At 52.5% G+C, this 16991-nt stretch overlaps 1 protein-coding gene across 8 annotated transcripts in view; it reads right to left on the reverse strand.

The window, feature by feature from the left end:
* Positions 1-16991, reverse strand: part of Ksr1 (kinase suppressor of ras 1) — a 151903-nt gene that overhangs the window by 14505 nt on the left and 120407 nt on the right. For 2 of the 8 annotated variants that reach the window (XM_087569282.1, XM_087569284.1), the window contains 10 exons: positions 16663-16717; positions 16066-16114; positions 14913-15292; positions 12766-12862; positions 9097-9230; positions 8350-8481; positions 8036-8171; positions 7289-7422; positions 5828-5908; positions 927-3728 (listed from right to left, as the gene is read on the reverse strand). In XM_087569282.1, coding sequence (XP_087425408.1) covers positions 3650-3728; positions 5828-5908; positions 7289-7422; positions 8036-8171; positions 8350-8481; positions 9097-9230; positions 12766-12862; positions 14913-15292; positions 16066-16114; positions 16663-16717 — 1277 coding nt within the window. In that variant the 3' untranslated portion in view covers positions 927-3649. 8 annotated transcript variants of the gene reach the window in all.

Here is a 16991-nt window from a genome sequence, read left to right on the forward strand (position 1 = left end):
CTCCGCTCTAATCTTGTTTTCTCTCCAAAACATTTACAGCCACAAATTCCTCACTGAGCAGGTTTCTCTGACAGCAGCTCATCGGTTTGCAGGGTTTTCGTTGTGGTTATTTTTATTGTTTATTTGCTTTTGCCGTTGCTGTCTTACAAGGCAGAGTGGGGTTCCCGAGGATTAAAGGAACTGCTCATAAAAAGGTACCTGAGAGTATTCGAGTAGGCTGAAGAGAAGTTTGACGACTGTGGCTTTTTAATTTAAGTGTTTCTGATTTTCATTGGTGGGTTTTCTCTAGTTCACGATTAGGAGTATTTTGTCAGCCATTGGTCTAAGTTTCCAACATGGGCGCTGTGGTGGTTTGAATATGCTTGGCCCAGGGATTGGCACTCTTAGGAGGTGTGACCTTGTTGGAACTGTGCAACTAGATGATAATGGATTGAACCTCTGATCCTGTAAGCCAGTCTCAAATAAATATTGTCTCTTATAAGAGTTGCTTGGTCACAGTGTTTCTTCAAAGCAATGAAACCCTAAGACAGGCACTGAGAACTGAACTCTGGTCCTCTGCAAGAGCAGGATGTGCTCTTAACCACTGAGCCATCTTTCCAGCCTTGAGAGACACCTGTTCTGAGATCTAGGCATAAGCAATCAATCAATCGATCAATCAATCAATCACTCTCTCCTTCTGCCCCCCTCCCTCCCTATGTTAGGATCCCATACAGCCTCAGCTGGCCTGGAATTCATTATCTAGCTGAGGATGGGCTTGAACTCTTGATCCTCCAGTCTTGGCTCCATAATCCCTTCTTTAGGGAGATGCTCCTTAACTCCTGGCAGGGGTTCAGACCCCTGAGCACTTCATTTCTGTCCACCCATTCACCCACACGGTCCCCAACAGTCATCTGGACTGGCCAAAACAAACATGAGCCTCAGGACACCTTTGTAAACTTTATTCACAAACTCCAGACCCCTAGGCCTGGCTTAGCCACAGGGTACATTCATTCTTAGCAGTGGCAAAAACCCCAATATAACACATTCATCAAGACTAACCATTTTAATTTAAATTAAAGCATTTCTGGAAGACAAATGCAATTGATAGAAAATATAAAAACTTTTACTGTACAAATTTTACATCACATTCAAAAGAAATGTCTGCCTCGTGGCCACAGAAGACGCTAGGTATACACACTGATCACTCCTGGCTAGCGCTGAGCACAGTATGGCTGTTCCACCCCACCCTGTCACTACAGAGAAACACAGGCTTGCCACTCCCTGCCTGGAGCACAAGAAGACAATGGCCCAGGGCTTTGATTGGATGCATTAGAAGAGGAGCGGCCCAGCGCTAGCTAGGACTCACTTCTTGCCACTCTGATGGGAAAAGTGCCTCACACTTTAGGTGGGCAGGTTCTCTGCAGCTTGGGCCTTTTTCATTGCCTTCATAGTGGCCATGGGGGCTGAATTCACAGTATCTGTCATCCTTCATGTGTTTCCCAGGAGATAAGGAGGGTACACAGGAGGTGAGCTTTCCTAACATCAATTCACAGTCACTTACTAGAAAGTGGGAACCAGGGTGGGGAACTCTCTTACATGAAGGGCAGAACAGAAGCAGGACCTGGAGAATGAGGAGGAGGGTTCCAGCACTACATACAGGTCCACCCTTGGCAGATGTCGGCCCCAAGAGAATTGGCCCCCAGAAGATGGCCAGCTCCTCAAGCCAGGGACCACGACTATTCCTATCTGGTTCTCAGCACACGCATAAGACCGCATTCAATGCAGGGCTCAAAACGGTCTGATCCGGGATGCTCACAGTATACAGCAAGACCTAGGCTCGCTGTCAGTGGGTATGTGCTGTCTGCTGTGATTTGGTGTCAGGGGATAGCTGAAAGGGTTGACTCAGCTGGTAGCCTGATGGCTCATGTCCTGGTGAGGGGACTGGCCAGAGCCTTATGCTCTGTGGCCTCTGGGAAGGTGCAGGCCTGAGACTGCCCGAGGCAATGGGCACACACTATGTGTTTTGAAGTAGGGAGGTCACATCAAGGGCTACTGTGGAAATCTGAGGGGTGGAGAAATGACTGGACAGCCCACGAGCTGAAGAGAGGCTCTTCCTTCCTACCCTGAGGCAGGGTCAAGATGCTACTATCCCAACTGTCCTGTAGCAGGAACAAATGCGCTAGGGGAGCGGGGAGTTTCCACAACTTCTCAGAGAGTGGCCTGGTTTTTTTTTTTTTTTTTTTTTTTTTTCCTTTTTTTTTTCCGGAGCTGGGGACCAAACCCAGGGCCTTGCGCTCGCTAGGCAAGCGCTCTACCACTGAGCTAAATCCCCAACCCCGAGAGTGGCCTGTTTTAAGAGGCACCCGGACCAGACTTGGGTGCTGTGGAGAGCTCTGAAAATTGACACTTTACTGGGAGTTTAACTGAGAGGGAGCCACATGGCCATTCCAAAGTGGGACTTTAAGCCTGTGGGTCTGAATCCAACCACATTTCCACTACACCCCCATTTCTTCCCTCCTCTGATTGTGGAGTCTGATGCTGCCTACCCTCTGCTCAAGGACCAACGTGCTTGGCAGCTGACAGTTTCTGGGGAGCACAGCTGATTTACTCCAGTCCGGCCCCTACTGCTCATGGGAATGAACGGAGAGGTCTAAGGCTCAGATCAGAGCTTACCTAACTGATGTACCTGGACAGTCTGATAACCCAATCTGAGTTCAGAGCATGCACAGGGGACAGAATGGGCTAAAAGGTTTCCATGAGATGGGGAAGGGGAAGTGGCAGTAGGTCTAGAACATTCTGGGGTGACAGACAATGGGTTTTAAGGTGCTAGGGCCACTGCAGGCTGCGTCTGCCAACTTCCCCGCTCTCCTTAACCAAGAACTGACTGAACACACACCAGATGGACTAGCCCTCAGCTCCGGGAAGAGGTGTAAATCAGGCACTGGAAGGTGTCTGATGACAGAGGCTGAGTTCCACAGCCTTCATCCCTACCCGGAGGCCTCAGATAAGATGTGGGTATCTCCACAGATGTGTGGCTATTTCCCTCCCCCTGCAGTAGGAGCCAGGCTAAGATCCATCAGCTCGGTCTAGAAGCCACAGAGATTCTGTCTGTACTTTTGTTTTTTTAAAAAAGCATAGCAAACCTGGGTCAGAGCAGAAATGGACTCCAGCTCTCCAGGAACTCTGACCCTGTAATCCAGACAGATTCCCAACCAAGGCTGTTGCTCCTTAGTGTGGTTCGGGGCCCAAGCACAGGCCAAGGCAAGCCTGCCACATGCCCTTTTCCCAGAACAGCCACATTCATGCTGCCTTTTGCTTTTCCTCTTCCTTCTGGCTCAGCCCTGGGCCCCTCCGGAAGGGGGAGGGGAGGCATTGCTGCTGCTCCACAGTGCCAGCACCCTTCTGCAGAATTATCCTTACATACTGTAAAACACCAAGCTTGCTGGGCAGAAACCTCTGTGTAAACACTAGCTGTGGCGGTATCATCTGGGGTCGAGTGGACGGCTGCAATCCCGAGCTCCACACACGGTGATGCGCGTTCTTCATGGAGGAGTCACGCTCCTAGTCCGCAGCCTGGGATGCAATGTTTCTGATTCCTTGTGGTAGTTTGCATGTCTCGTCATCATGTTTCAGAAAGGAAGACGCTGTCTGCATGAACGTGCATGGCTGGCTACATCTTTGGATTACTGGACTCCAGGGTCCCCAGGCCAAACCTTTCAAAGCGGGGCATGACTTTGCTGCTGTTAGCACTGTAAAGAGGAGCAGAGACACGGGTTATGGCTCTGCTGCTCTCATCCAGAGCTAAGGTGTCGCTGGCTAAGCAGGAGCTCAGTGATGCCAACTTCTCGGTCCATAGCTGTGGCAGAGGTGATCTGGCCACCGTAAGTCGGGCCTCGGCCACATTCCCTAGCTGGCAGGGATGAGGGGGAAACAGTGGTGTGTTCACCTGACTGCCCAGCACCCAGCATGGTGGTAGCATGTATGGTTTCTGTACTGGCTGCTCCACATGGCTGTGGAACTGGGTGAGGCAGGCCTGAGGACTGGCGATGTCATACGCTCCTTTTAGAAATGGTGCTCACATGGGGTCTGCTGAGGCTGCTATGGAGTGGAATCCTGAGCCCAACTGCAGAAATCTGATCAGGGACAGACATGAACTCCTGACAGATGGTGTTGTAATGTGTATCAGCAGGTTTGCCTCCATTACTAAGCTCTGGTGGCAGGTATCGCTTTGTTTACCACAGTTTTGAGTGTGGCTCCTAAGGACCTAGCCTTTCTGAACTGATGCCTTTCACAGCAACACAATTGTGTGTGTGTGTGTGTGTGTGTGTGTGTGTGTGTGTGTGTGTGCTGTCCTATCTGCAAGAGAGAGGACTCTAGTCAGGGTCCATGACCTTAGTGCTGGCTCTGGGCAGTTCTGAACTGTGACACCCTTTGCAGGACACCGTCCCCAGGGTCACCATGCCCCTCCCCATCCTCTGAGCATGCTCAGCAGGGGCTCAAGAAGGTGTTAGTAAGGGCTGGGGAGCAGAGGAACACAAGCAAGAGCCACTCTCTGGAGAACAAGAGAGAAAAGACCGTCTTATCCACGAAGGCAGCTGAAGGCTGTTCGTCTGCCTTGAGGGGGTCACTGTTAGTGCCATCCTCCCCTGGCAGTGACACAAGTCAGGCACCCACTGGCCATGTGGTGGGGAGGGAAGCTGTTAAAAACAGAGCACAGGGAGGAGTCTGGAGCAGCAGAGCCGGTGTCCCCTGGGTTAGTGCCGCTGGCTGGCGTTTGGAGTCTTAACGGAAGTCAGGAAGCTGAGTTGGTGATTAGGAGAAAGGAAGCCCCCGGGCATGCAAGACAGCCAGGTCTACAACCTAAGGACAGAGGAGAGAGTGGTATCAGAACCTGGGCCTCAAGGAGCCAGGGCTCAGGAGCCCAGCCAGGGCAGCTGCCCAGGAACCCTCCTGAGAATAGGATCCCCCAACCCACCCTCAGAATGGCTCGGGGCAAGCACACTGCCCAAGGAAGCTTCTCCAAGTTCCCACAGGGCGGTTGTAGGCACCCCACGGCTCCTTGTGACAATCAAACTAGATCAAACTAGTTTCGGAGATGATCACTTCTGCTTACTTGGTTCTTTCCCTCTCTCTCTATTATTATTATTATTATTATTATTATTATTATTATTATTAATTACCATTATTAATATTTGTAGTTCTGGGGTCCAAACCAGCCTCATGAACACTAAGCTCTACATTGAGTCACACCCCCAGCTGCTCATTGGTGCTTGTCTGTTTGCTCTTTGACACAGGGTCTCTCCTGGCACTCACTATATAGACCAGGATAGCCTCAAACTCAAGAGATCCTCCTGCCCCTGCCTCCCGAGTACTGGGATTAAAAGGCGTGTGCCCATCACCATGCCCAGCTGCCATTGACAATTTTATTTCTGAGATTTTACTGTATAGCCCAGGCTAGACCCAAACTTACAATTCCCCTGCCTCAGACTCCTGAATGCTGGGGTGATAGGCATGTGCTATCACAACTGTATCACTGGATTCTCCTCTTCTGAGCTCTAGCCGAAGTGGGATTTGGGGGGACTTGCTCAGTGAGCTAAATCCCCCTTGCCCACATGCTAGCTAGCTCATGGGGTAGGGAGAGGGGCCCTCCCTGCCATACACTGTGGGCTTCTCTCACCCTCTGTGAGAAACCCAAGTCTGGTGGCCCTTGCTGGTGGCCAGTGCAGGAGGTCAGTGTGGATTATGGGAACCAAAGCAAGGATGTAAGAAGCTGGCATGCAGAGACAGAATGGGAAGGGCGGGTAGACAGCCACACACAGGCAGGGAACGAGAAGAGACGGAAACACACTATTCCTCCAGAAGTGGACAGGAGCTCTTAAAGTCAGGGTGACCATAGCGTCCTTTCCCATAGTAGCGACTCCGCCAGCGGCTAGGGGTGCCCGAGACCAGTTCACCAGCAGTTGAAGAGAGCCGTCCAATCCGGTCCAGCCCGGTGGGTGATGGCAGCCAGCAGACAGGTGGAGGAGTCAGGATGGTGGAGCGGGAGGGAGATGATAAGACAAGACCAGTGCATCCGCCACCCCCCAGAAATGGAAAGTGATGAAGTCGATGGGAAAGAAAACAGAAAGTGAGAGTTAGAGACCCCATGTCTGAGGAAGCAGAGGCCAGGATCACGAAGCTCACAGGAGCCTGGGAGCTGGTGGCTGTGGCCTGGTAACGGTCCCTATTAGTGGACTGTTTCCCATCTGTGAGCTGAGAGGGTGGAGCTGATCTGTTTCCAGAAACAGGAGTCATCTCTGAATGCCAGTGCCTGCCCGGTATGGACATGGTTTACTAGAGGAGGAAGCCTGTACCCAGCGCTAAGATCTACAGCAGCACAGGGCTCAGCCCTTGGGGCCTCATCGCCCCTCCCCCACTGCCACCGCCAGAACCTCACTTGCCAAGCTTACAGGATTTGCCACCTGACACTCGGCAACGTTTGCGCACTCTGGATCTTACCTGACTCCACTGTGGAAGCTGAGACAAGTAACAGGGCCCAGATCCTGACAAAGGGTTGTGGCCAGAGGGTGGTCTTTGGGAGGGTAAGCCAGGGAGCCAAAGTAGAAAGAGAACAGGACAGAGTACAGGGGAGATGACAGTGGTCCCCGCTGCTCTGTGCCTCAGGGCACAGAGGACCATGAGGGGGAAAGGCTTCTGACATATAGCTCAGTGGCGTGGCCCACTAGTGGGCGGCAAGCTTTCAGTGTCAACAGTTCAGTGACTAAGTGGGTACCAGCCTAAGTAATACTGATGCTGCTTGGGGTTGGGGATTTAGCTCAGTGGTAGAGTGCTTGCCTAGCAAGCACAAGGCCCTGGGTTTGGTCCCCAGCTCTGAAAAAAAGAAAAAAGAGAAAAGAAGAAAAAAAAGAAAAACAAAATACTGATGCTGCGGGGCTGGGGATTTAGCTCAGTGGTAGAGCGCTTACCTAGGAAGCGCAAGGCCCTGGGTTCGGTCCCCAGCTCCGAAAAAAAAAAAAATACTGATGCTGCTTGCTGGGGGCTCTTTTGGTGCCCACATGGCCCTGACCACTGACCCCTTCCCTCACCATGGTCTAGCCTGGGCTTGGTGTCAGTGACGTGTGGATTTCCACAGGTGGAAACGAGGTGCCCCCTACTACAGGGCGCCTCTAGCACCAACTGGGAAGATGAGAATCCTTCAGCTTACTCTGTGGAAACCTCAGATTGCAGTCTGAGGCATGTCCAGCAGAGGGCGCCCTCAGACACTCCAGACAGAGGCTCTCCAGATCTGGTTCATGGAGGGAATACTTACTCAGCCGACTTCCAAAAGTGCCCAGGGTGGGAGAGCCGCCGGTTCAGCTTGGGTAGCTTCTCCAGCATGTCCATCAGCAGGCTGAAGCTGGGTCTTTCCTGCAGGTCAAAAGCCCAGCAGGCAGACAGGATCTCCTGCAAAACAGCGCCGGAGTTGGTGTGTGGGTAGCCGGGGAGTGAGGCACAAGGACAGACCGTTTCACAAGGATCCCCATGAAACTCTCAAGTGCCCATCTGTGGACCCACAACCCTGGGAGGTTAAGTTTTTCAGATGATCTGTCAACCTTCCGGGTCAAAACGAACTTTCCTGCTTTCCTTCCTCCTCAACCTGTCGGCGACCAAGTCAAGCAGAATGGAAGCAGGAGAGAAGCAAGATGGAGGTGCCAGTAGGAAAATGCAGGGCTCTTGGAATGTGCAGAGAACTGCGCTGCCACTAGGGGGCGCCTCAGTGTTCCAGGACTGAGACAGGACAAGCAGGACTAAATACAGGAGCCCTGAGAACCCTCTTAACAGTTGCCACAACAGAAGGAAGGCTTTCTTCTCAGGGTCCACTCAGCACCCCCAGCACCCTCTGCAGCCTTGACACCCAGGGGCATGGCCGGCACATGTGGCCAAACACAAGGCACAGAACCCTGAGTCTTTTGTTCCCCATATAACGATCCCTGTGCCTGGAACACTAGGAAAGCCGGAGACCCTGTCTGTGGTCCTTCTCATCCTGCCACGCTTGTCCTTGCTTCCCTCTACTCACTCCGACTTCCTTCCCCAGACTGACGGATGCCAGGACACGCTTTACTCCTTCCCCACTTCCAATCTGCCAGATCAAGGCCTCGGCAGGTTGGTGCTTAAAGGGCCAGTCTCTTGCCTGCAGTTCATACCACACCGTCCTGTGGAGACACACAACGTATTAGAGCTGCACAAAACCCCACATTAGCAGCCAGAGACCAGAGGTCAAAGACAGTCACTGCCAACAACTAGCACAGCCATGACTTTCCAAGACACATTTCCCAGCCCAATGGCCCCAGGGCCTTCTCTCCTGCACTTGGATGCTGGTGGTCTACTCACCCAAACGCATAGACATCGGCGGCTTTGGAGAAGGGCAGCTGGTCCTCGTCCCTCCCGGGTATCATTTCCCGTACAATCTCGGGGGCCAGGTAGCACAGCCAGTCGTGTGACAGTTTCAGTTGGTTCTCTCGCCTGGGGGCCAGGATAAAAACACAGGCCCCTCAGTGGGGAGCGGGTGGTCTGACTATACACATCTGATACTCACATGCAGTACATAGAAAGCTGAGAGAGGAGCATGGAGGAGCAAAGGTCTTGCCTTTGAATAGGATGGGAGGGAGAGAGGGAGGCCACAATTGGGAATGGCAGGGAGCTGCTGGTGACAGGGTTTGAGTCCCTGAGCTGGGAGAGTGGCTGGTTTGGTCTAGGATGACTGCGGATGTCAAACCTGAATGCTGACTCCCTGGCATGCCACTCTTCCTAAGGCCCCCATTCTTAGGGAGGGCTTTTTTCCCAATGTTCTTTCTCATCAAGGGTAAACAAGCCTAGTCCCTCATCCATCACTGACTAGCCAATCTGAATGTGAGCGAGGGGACTCAGCCTCCGTGGGTACCCACCCAGAAGTCGAGTACCATGAGGGACCTAAATATTACCCAGACCCATCTCCGGCCTGAAACAGCATGGCTGACCCACGAACTGAGGCAACCTAGGCTGTGTAGGCAAGGCTCTCTCCAGTCACACAGCCAGAGGTACTCCATACTCACATACGCTCCAGCTCTCGGCTCGTGCAGACACCCACAGCCAACTCACCGTTCCTCTCGGACCACGCCCGAAATCCCAAACAGCCCGAAGTCTGTGATGACCACTTTGCCATTGTCATAGAAGACATTCTTGGACTTGAGGTCCTTGTGCACGATGCCTTTTGCATGAAGATACCCCATGCCCTGGAAGACATCCAGCCTTGTATCAGTGAGTGGGGGACGCTAAGAGATGGAGATTGAGCTCTATTCAGGGCAAGACACAGTATCCATCCCCAGATCCAATCTTCACACATGAGGGTACTGTCCTTGGCTCACCCAGGAAGCAACTGAGGCTCAGAGATGACAAGTGCATTGCCTCAAGACACACAGCAGTTAGACAGGGAGCACAGATCTGACCTCAAGCCAGTTCACACTCTTTCTATGCCACTCTGCTGCCCAATAGCCACCTCAGACTTGGGTAACTGTGGAGTGTGGACACAGTGAGTGGTAGTGGGCAGTCGAGGAGCATAAAGATGAGTGACATGGGCTGGAGATGTAGCTTAGCAGTAAGCATGCACTTAGCATGCACACGGTACTGTTAAGTACTTAGCTACTGACTTAAAAAAAATTGACCAGGGCTGGGGAGATGTCTCAGTGGTTAGGGACACATTCTTCTGCAGAGGATCAGAATACAGTTTGCAGCACCCACACGGGGTAGCTCACAACCATTTGTAACTCTAATTCCAAAGACTCATTTCGGGCCTCTGCAGCATACAACTACAAGTACGTACAGTCCCGCTCCCCCCCCCACACACACAGATGGGGGGGGGGAGTTTATCAATATCATCTGGGCTGAGGTAATACAGAGCCCGATGAGCTGGACTCTGCTCTTCAGCAGGGCAGTACTCAGAGCAGGCTACAGATACGTCCCAGGGTGAGATCTAAAGTGCAGCTGCTCCCAATACCTCACCATGGTAGCAAGAGCCCCAGACAAAGCCTGAGGTCTGAGTTCCATGCTCCATCTCCACTCAGAGGCTAGTGTTGTTGTGGCCTTTGCCACACAGCAGGTGAAATGTGATAGGTGACTCCCATCGGCACGTGCTTTGGCCTGACCATTCAAGGGTCAGGTACACAGAGCCCATGACCCGACAAATGGGACCTCATTAAGGCCACAGTTACTCATCACCAATCCCCACATTCTCAGGACTCCTGGAGGTTCCTGACACCTCTGGGCCAAGACACTGCCACTCACAACTGAATGGCCTGTCAGGCTGCGGGCTCCTCCCACCTCCCAGTCTCCACACGAGGTTTCCCAGAAGTGTCTCTGGCTATAAAGGAGTCTGGGTCACATGCCTAGAAACATAAAAGCCACTTGTAGGAAACACTTTCAACCACAGACACAAACCCATTGTGGGGAGTATCAGGAGAGAGCTTAACAGAAGTGGATTCTGCTCTGAGATTACAGAGGGTGCAAGGCCTGGGATGCTCCCCCACCCAGGCCTGCCTTCTGTTGAGAGGCACTTCCTCAGACTCTGACTGGAATGCAAACCAAACTTTATAGAATAGAACTGTCATTTCCTAAACCGGGCACAAGCCTTTTCCAGGTGCCTGAGTGATGGATTCCACAAGTAGCTGTCCCTCTCTGAGGCTCGCTCACATTACAGACATTGAGTGGGGCTTGGTGAGTCACATTTGTTATCCCGACACTTGAAAGATGGAGGTAGGAGTTTAGGGTCATCCTCAGCTACACAGTGAACTCGAGGCTAGCCTAGGCTACGTGAGTCCCTGTCACAAAACAAAATAACCATCCAAGCAAACAAAAACCAGATGAGACAGCTGGAAAGGGCCAGGCTGAAGACAGGCTGCAGAGCAGAGCCTGACTGTCAGTCCCTTCCCAGGGCTTCCCGGGGTCTCCATGGCAACCCCCAAGGTTGCAAGCCTCTCCCTGAAGGTCAGGTCCCTCTGCTCTACTTGACTCTCAGAGCATCTCAGCTTGCTCCAAAACGGAAGTGAGCTGGGGGGTGGTGTGCTGATCTGGGGGTGCCCAGGGGGAAGAGGAGGGGTTTCACCAGGAAGGAAACAGGAGGAACAAGAGGCAGGCAGAGGCAACTCCAGAGTCTTCCTTCTGGGCCCCGGAAGTGGCCACCCTGGCTACCTTGGCTCACACGACCCGACAGGGGGGCAGGGGGGGGACAGCTCCCAGTTCTGCGAAGGACGGAAAGTGGGGAGGAGTAGGATTCAGGTGGGGGGTGAGGAGATGGAACAGTGTCCCTGGTGAAAGAGCACAGCCCACACTGGAGGCAGAGGTGACACCTCGGGGTTTTGGTCTTGGAGGTTTACTTTACAAGTGTGGGCATGGGAAAGGGGCAGACCGAAACCCTGGTCTGTCCCAAAGGCCATTGTGAGGATCTTTTCTAAAGACATTCATGCACAGAGTGCTCCAGAGAAGAGGAGGGGCATAAGGGAAGGAAGGTCAGAGGAGACAAGAGGGCGGACTGATGCAGAGCTGCAAGGGTCTGACAGGATTTCATGCAGCCCAGCTTTGAATGTGCATGGTAGCCAAGGGTGACCTTGAACTTCTGATCCTCCTGCCTCCACCTCCCAAGAGGAGATTACAGGTGTGTGCCCCTGTAATACTTATGGTGATGGGGACTGAACCCGTGGCTTTGTGCATACTACGCAAACACTCTATCAGTGAGGTATATCCCCAGCCTGAGAGGCTGCAGCCTTTCAACACAGACAGGATCTTTTAAAAAGGAGAGGAAGCTATATTCAGTATTCAGGGTTCTCTGCTTTGGAGACATGGTGACCTCCCTTCCCTATGTGGTCCAGGCTGGTTTCAAACTTTCAGTGCTCCTGCCTCAGCCTTCTGAGCTCTGGAATTTGATTTCCAGTCACAGCACTTGGCTTTATTTTACTATTACTTTTTCAATTAGATTTATTCACTTTATGTGTGTTCTGCCTACACATATGTGTGTGCAGCATGTGTATGCTTGGTACCCGCGGAGGTCAGGAAAGGCTTTCGGATCCCATGGAACTGGCGGGCTAAGGATGCTAGTGACAGAGCCACCAAATGGGGGCTGGGAATCAAACCCAGGTCCTCTGCAAGAGCAGCAAGTGCTCTTAACTACTGAGCCACCTCTCCAGTCCTCTTAGCAGTTGTTTAAGCAACGAGTGAGAGGCTCACTCTAGTTCATTTTTAAACTGAGTGGGAAAGAGCTGCCTGCACTGAACAAAAGGACCTGCTCCCAGGAAGCCTAGATCTGGATAACTAACAGAGAATTTGCAGAAAGGCTGGGTCTTTTTATGCCCTGACGTGAAACACTGTTTCCCACTGCTGGTGCTAAGAAACCCTCATCAAGCACTAGCTCCATGACTCCGTTCTCTGTACAGATGATGCCATTCTGTCTCTGCTCTGACCTAATCAAGGAGGTTGTGTTGGTATTTACAGGGGAGGAAGCTGAGGCTCAGAGAGGTTAAACAGCTAGCAGGTGACCCCGAGGTCACACAGCTAGCGCGATACTGTCTTTAGAGCATGCAGTGTTTCCTCACAGCTAATTCAGTTCTATTAACCCTGAGTGGAGCTCTGCATTTGATTGGATGAGACAAGGACTCAGGCTGAGGTCCCCCAGCTAAGACACAGAGGAGCCACAAACCACCTGACACAGGCAGATATGGCCCGGGGAAAGACCAAAAGCTCTAGAGGTGGCTGGAACCCCCACTCCAACCCCACCTTTACCTTGATGATCTCCTGGGCGATCTGCCTGGTCTTGTTGATATCCAGAGACGTCTTGGGGTCCCTCACAAATGAATGCAGTGTCCGCCCCTTGCAGAAGCTGTTGAGTAGTGGGGATGGGTAAGAGGCCAGGAGCTAGCAGAAGTATGCCCTAGCTCCCTGGAACCTGTGAGGGGAACTGTGCCCACCTGCTTCTAGAAGGTTCCCCGCTACACAGGCATAAACATACATGAACACCCATTCCTGGAGGCCCAGGGCCTGGCAGTTCCCCCTGCACAGGGACACAGCTCACTCACACTCCCAGCCCACCTTCACACAGGGAGGGAGAACTCAGACGGGGAAGAAATCAGCCTCTGGGACTCTCAACAGGCCACGCCGATTTGCCACAAAGATTATCATTATCATTAATTTTAGATCCCAGGGTATCACATCCTGTTGCTAACTGAGTAGTGCCCTGTTGCGCCTCTCTGTGTAGCCCCATTCACTCACTCCAAGCTCTTCAGGAACTGGAGGCTTGAGTGAGAGAGCATGGGTGGACAGCAGAGGAGGCTGCAGGGCCAGGCACCCACAGGTGGTCCCCGGGAGACTCGCTGTGCTGCTGTGAGCTGGGATTTTATAGAATGGGTCAGGGGACTCTAGTGACCCGACACTGTTCAGTTCCTCTCTACCTCTGAGAACAATGGCCAATTTCACTTGTTCATTGCATTAAGGAAAACAACAAAAACCAGATGTTTGTTTTGGGGGTCGTTTGCTTGCTTCCCCCAAAGCACAGGGTCCAGGTCTAGGGTGTCTCACGTTGGGGAGGATTCTCTTGGCTTCTTGGAATGGAGTCATGAGGACCTGAGTTTGGTCCCAGCAACCACTTGAAAAGCTAAGCGTAAAACTGGGCATGATGGTGTGCATCCTTATTCTTGGTACACGGGAGGCAGGGGCAGGTGGATCTGAGTCTGGGGCCAGTCTGGCTTACACAGTGAGTTCCAGGACAGCCACGGCTCTACTGAGAGACTATCTTCGTGTGTGCACTCCACCCCCGCCCCCTCAAACGCACACCCCTTCTATAAGCCTCAGTGCCGGGATCTGAACTTGGGTCCTCACACTTACACAACAGGTGTTATTACCCACCAAGCCCTCTTCCCAGCCCCTTTTCTGACTTTGAAAGTCAACAGTTTAAGTGGCCCAGGCACGTGGTTCTGTACCTGCTGCTCTGAGGAAGTCACTGATTTCCACAGAGACTGACAAGTGAGTCACAGAATGCTTCCTGGAGTAGAAACAGGCAGTGCACATCAAGGCACCAAACTGTCAGGCCTGGGGTATGGCTCAGCACAGCCCTCACTGAATTTGTAAGGCACTGGGCTCATCCCACAGCAGCACACGAACACCCAAGTAGACTTTAGGTCTACAGTCAACTGACAGAAGTGAAACCGTGAACCAGCATAATCTTAGCTATACATTTTAAAATTAATTTGCATTTATTGATTGATTGATTGGTTGTATATGTGCACATGTGCATGCGTGCACACACCACAGCATTCCTGTGAAGATCAGGGGATAACTTGTGGGAGTCAAGTCTCCCTCACTGTGGGTTCTGGGGGTCAAGATCAGGTTGTCAGGCTTGTGCAACAAGCATCCTAACCCGCTGAGCCATCTCACTGGCCCTCAACCTGCTTTATTTTAATGAATAGAATTATTAAGATTAACCACACTCATCTTTGTGGGGAAAAGCACTCAGGCAAAGTGGTGTGAGTGGAGTATCTGCTCTATATCTTTCTAGAACACTGGGGTTTTCTTTATGCCCAGAGGGGTCTCGTTGTTGTTGTTGTTGCTGTTGCTGCTGCTGCTGCTGCTGCTGCTACTACTACTACTATTTGGAGGGGACACAGGGTCCTGCTGTGTAGCCCAGGCTGTCTTAAACTCAAGATTCTCCTGCCTCCACCTCCAAGTGCTAGCACTCCAGGCATGGGCTGCCACACCCAGCTCTGAGGTTGGTCAGTGGTCCCGTGTGGATGCAGAAATGACCCGTCATCTTTGCCTTTCTTTGTCTTCTCCCTGATAACCCTTCCACCCTCTCCAGGGCATCCACAGAAAGCAGCAGGCTTCAGGGACAGAGAGGCCGAGCTGCTCCTGCTCACCGGCCCACATAGGCGGCTTACCTGGTAATAATGGCCAGGTGAGGTGGGTTCATGCAGGCCCCCATGAAGAGCACCACGTTCTCATGCCGGGTCTGCCGGTAGTTCATCACCTCTTTCTTGAACAGCTTCAGGTGGTCCTGGTTGTGGCCATCCATTTCCAGAAGCCGAATGGCCACCTCGCCATGCCAACGGCCTCGGTGCACACGGCCCCAACGGCCCTGCCCAATGGGCTCGCCCAGTTCCACTTGTTCAAAGGGGATATCCCACTCTTGCAGGTAGACGCTGGTCTGGCTGGCTTTCCGAGAGATGGGGCCCCGCCAGTGCCGACGGGAGCTGGGGAGGTCATCAATCTCGTCCTCATCATCTTCTGCCTCTGACTTGCCAGCCTCAGGCTCCTCGGCCTGAAAGAAGAATGAAGAAGGAGATTGCAGAGCGAGGAGAGTGAGTCTGGGTCTTCCGTTCTGGAGTGCTGGCCAGGCGCTACCATGCCTGCTACCCTGGCCTCCTTCCGGTACTCTCTGAACACACAGCTTCTGATGCCTGTGCTCCCTGCCTCCACTGCACTGCACTGCACTGCAGTACACTGCACTGCACTGCACTGCACTGCGGAGACCCAGACTTGGTTCATTTGAAGGTCAAGCCAAAGGCTTTTTTCTCAAAGACAGGGGCTTGTGTAGACCAGGTTACTTCCGTCTTGCTATGTAGCTGAGGATGACTTTGAACTTCTGGTCCTCCTAACCTCTACGTCCTCAGGAGCTGGGATTACGGGTGCACCACCACACCTGGCTAAGATGAAGACAGAGGTTCTTGGCATGAATCAGAACCACCTACAAGCTTGAGAGCATAGAGATGCCGACCCCCACCCCAGGCTGACTGACTTAGCTCCCTGGCTAGGGCCCAGGTCTGTGGGTTGGGAGTGAGAACAGGAGAATAGAGAGGTTCTGTCAGTGAACAATAGCTTGTACTTTACATTCTTCTCCAACGTGCATATCTACCCACACCTGCTGCAACACGCTCAGCACCCATGCCCTCCACCCACCCCGAACATCCGAGAGAGAGAGAGAGAGAGAGAGAGCGACAGACAGACAGACAGACAGACAGACAGACAGAGACACAGACACAGAGATACAGAGAGGCTGCTACCTTGGGTCTCATACATGTTGCTCCTACTCACCTCTGCTTCGGGAACACCCAGCACATCTGTTTTGGGCTGGTCATCAAGCCTAAGAGTGAAATAGGCTTTGTCAAGGAGATTCTGGGTTGGGCAGGCCCTGGATGAGGCAATGTGGATGTTGTGGACTCCAGCCCGGGACTGACTGGAGTGGGTGTGGATAAGCAGTGTGTATTTACCACCCTGGCCTTCACAGCACATGGTGCAGGGCCCCACACTCCTGCCTGAGACCTGGCTATCACATCCTTGCTGTGTGAACCTGTGTAAATCTAAGCCTCTGAGTGGCTGTACCCTCTGGGAGACTTACTTCACTAACTGAGAACTGAGCGACCAAGTGCTCAAGGGAACCTAATGGAGAGGGGTTCCAGAGACAGGAGTTAAGTTTAGCTGGTCTCTGTTCATCTACCCTCCCTCCTGGCCACAAGCCTGCTGCTGTTGTATACACAGTCCCACTCAGGGCTCACTGTATGTACTGTATGTACTGGTAAGAGACAATCAATTCCCAGGCTCAGAGGATGAGTCAGCCCCACTCTCCTCTCGATGGCCCAGAGGGTCAGAAATTTAGGAGTGGGTTGGGAGGTGGCTGGGGAGGGTTCATACCGTGTACTGTCGGCTGTGCTGGACAGCGGGGCTGCCTGAGGACAGGCTGAAATGTCTGTAGGAAACAGAACAGGAACAAAGTGTGAGAGAGCTTTCCTTCATCCCCAAAGACCAGCATACCAGGGACACCCGCTCTCCTGAGCTGCCACTGCTCCTCAGGCCACTTCCACCAGGATCTGACTACACTCTGTGAGCTCTACAAACTCAGTCTTTACAGCCTTTAGCCTACATGGCAGCCCCAGGCAGAGGCAGGTGAGTGACTCTGGAGAGACCCCAACAATTGATACCTGGACCCAGAAGATTCTACAAGTGACAAATGCTAACACAAC

Source organism: Rattus norvegicus, chromosome 10 (genome assembly GCF_021556685.1).
Source record: "Rattus norvegicus strain SHRSP/BbbUtx chromosome 10, alternate assembly SHRSP_T2T, whole genome shotgun sequence".
In the NCBI taxonomy this organism is placed as follows: Eukaryota; Metazoa; Chordata; class Mammalia; order Rodentia; family Muridae; genus Rattus; species Rattus norvegicus.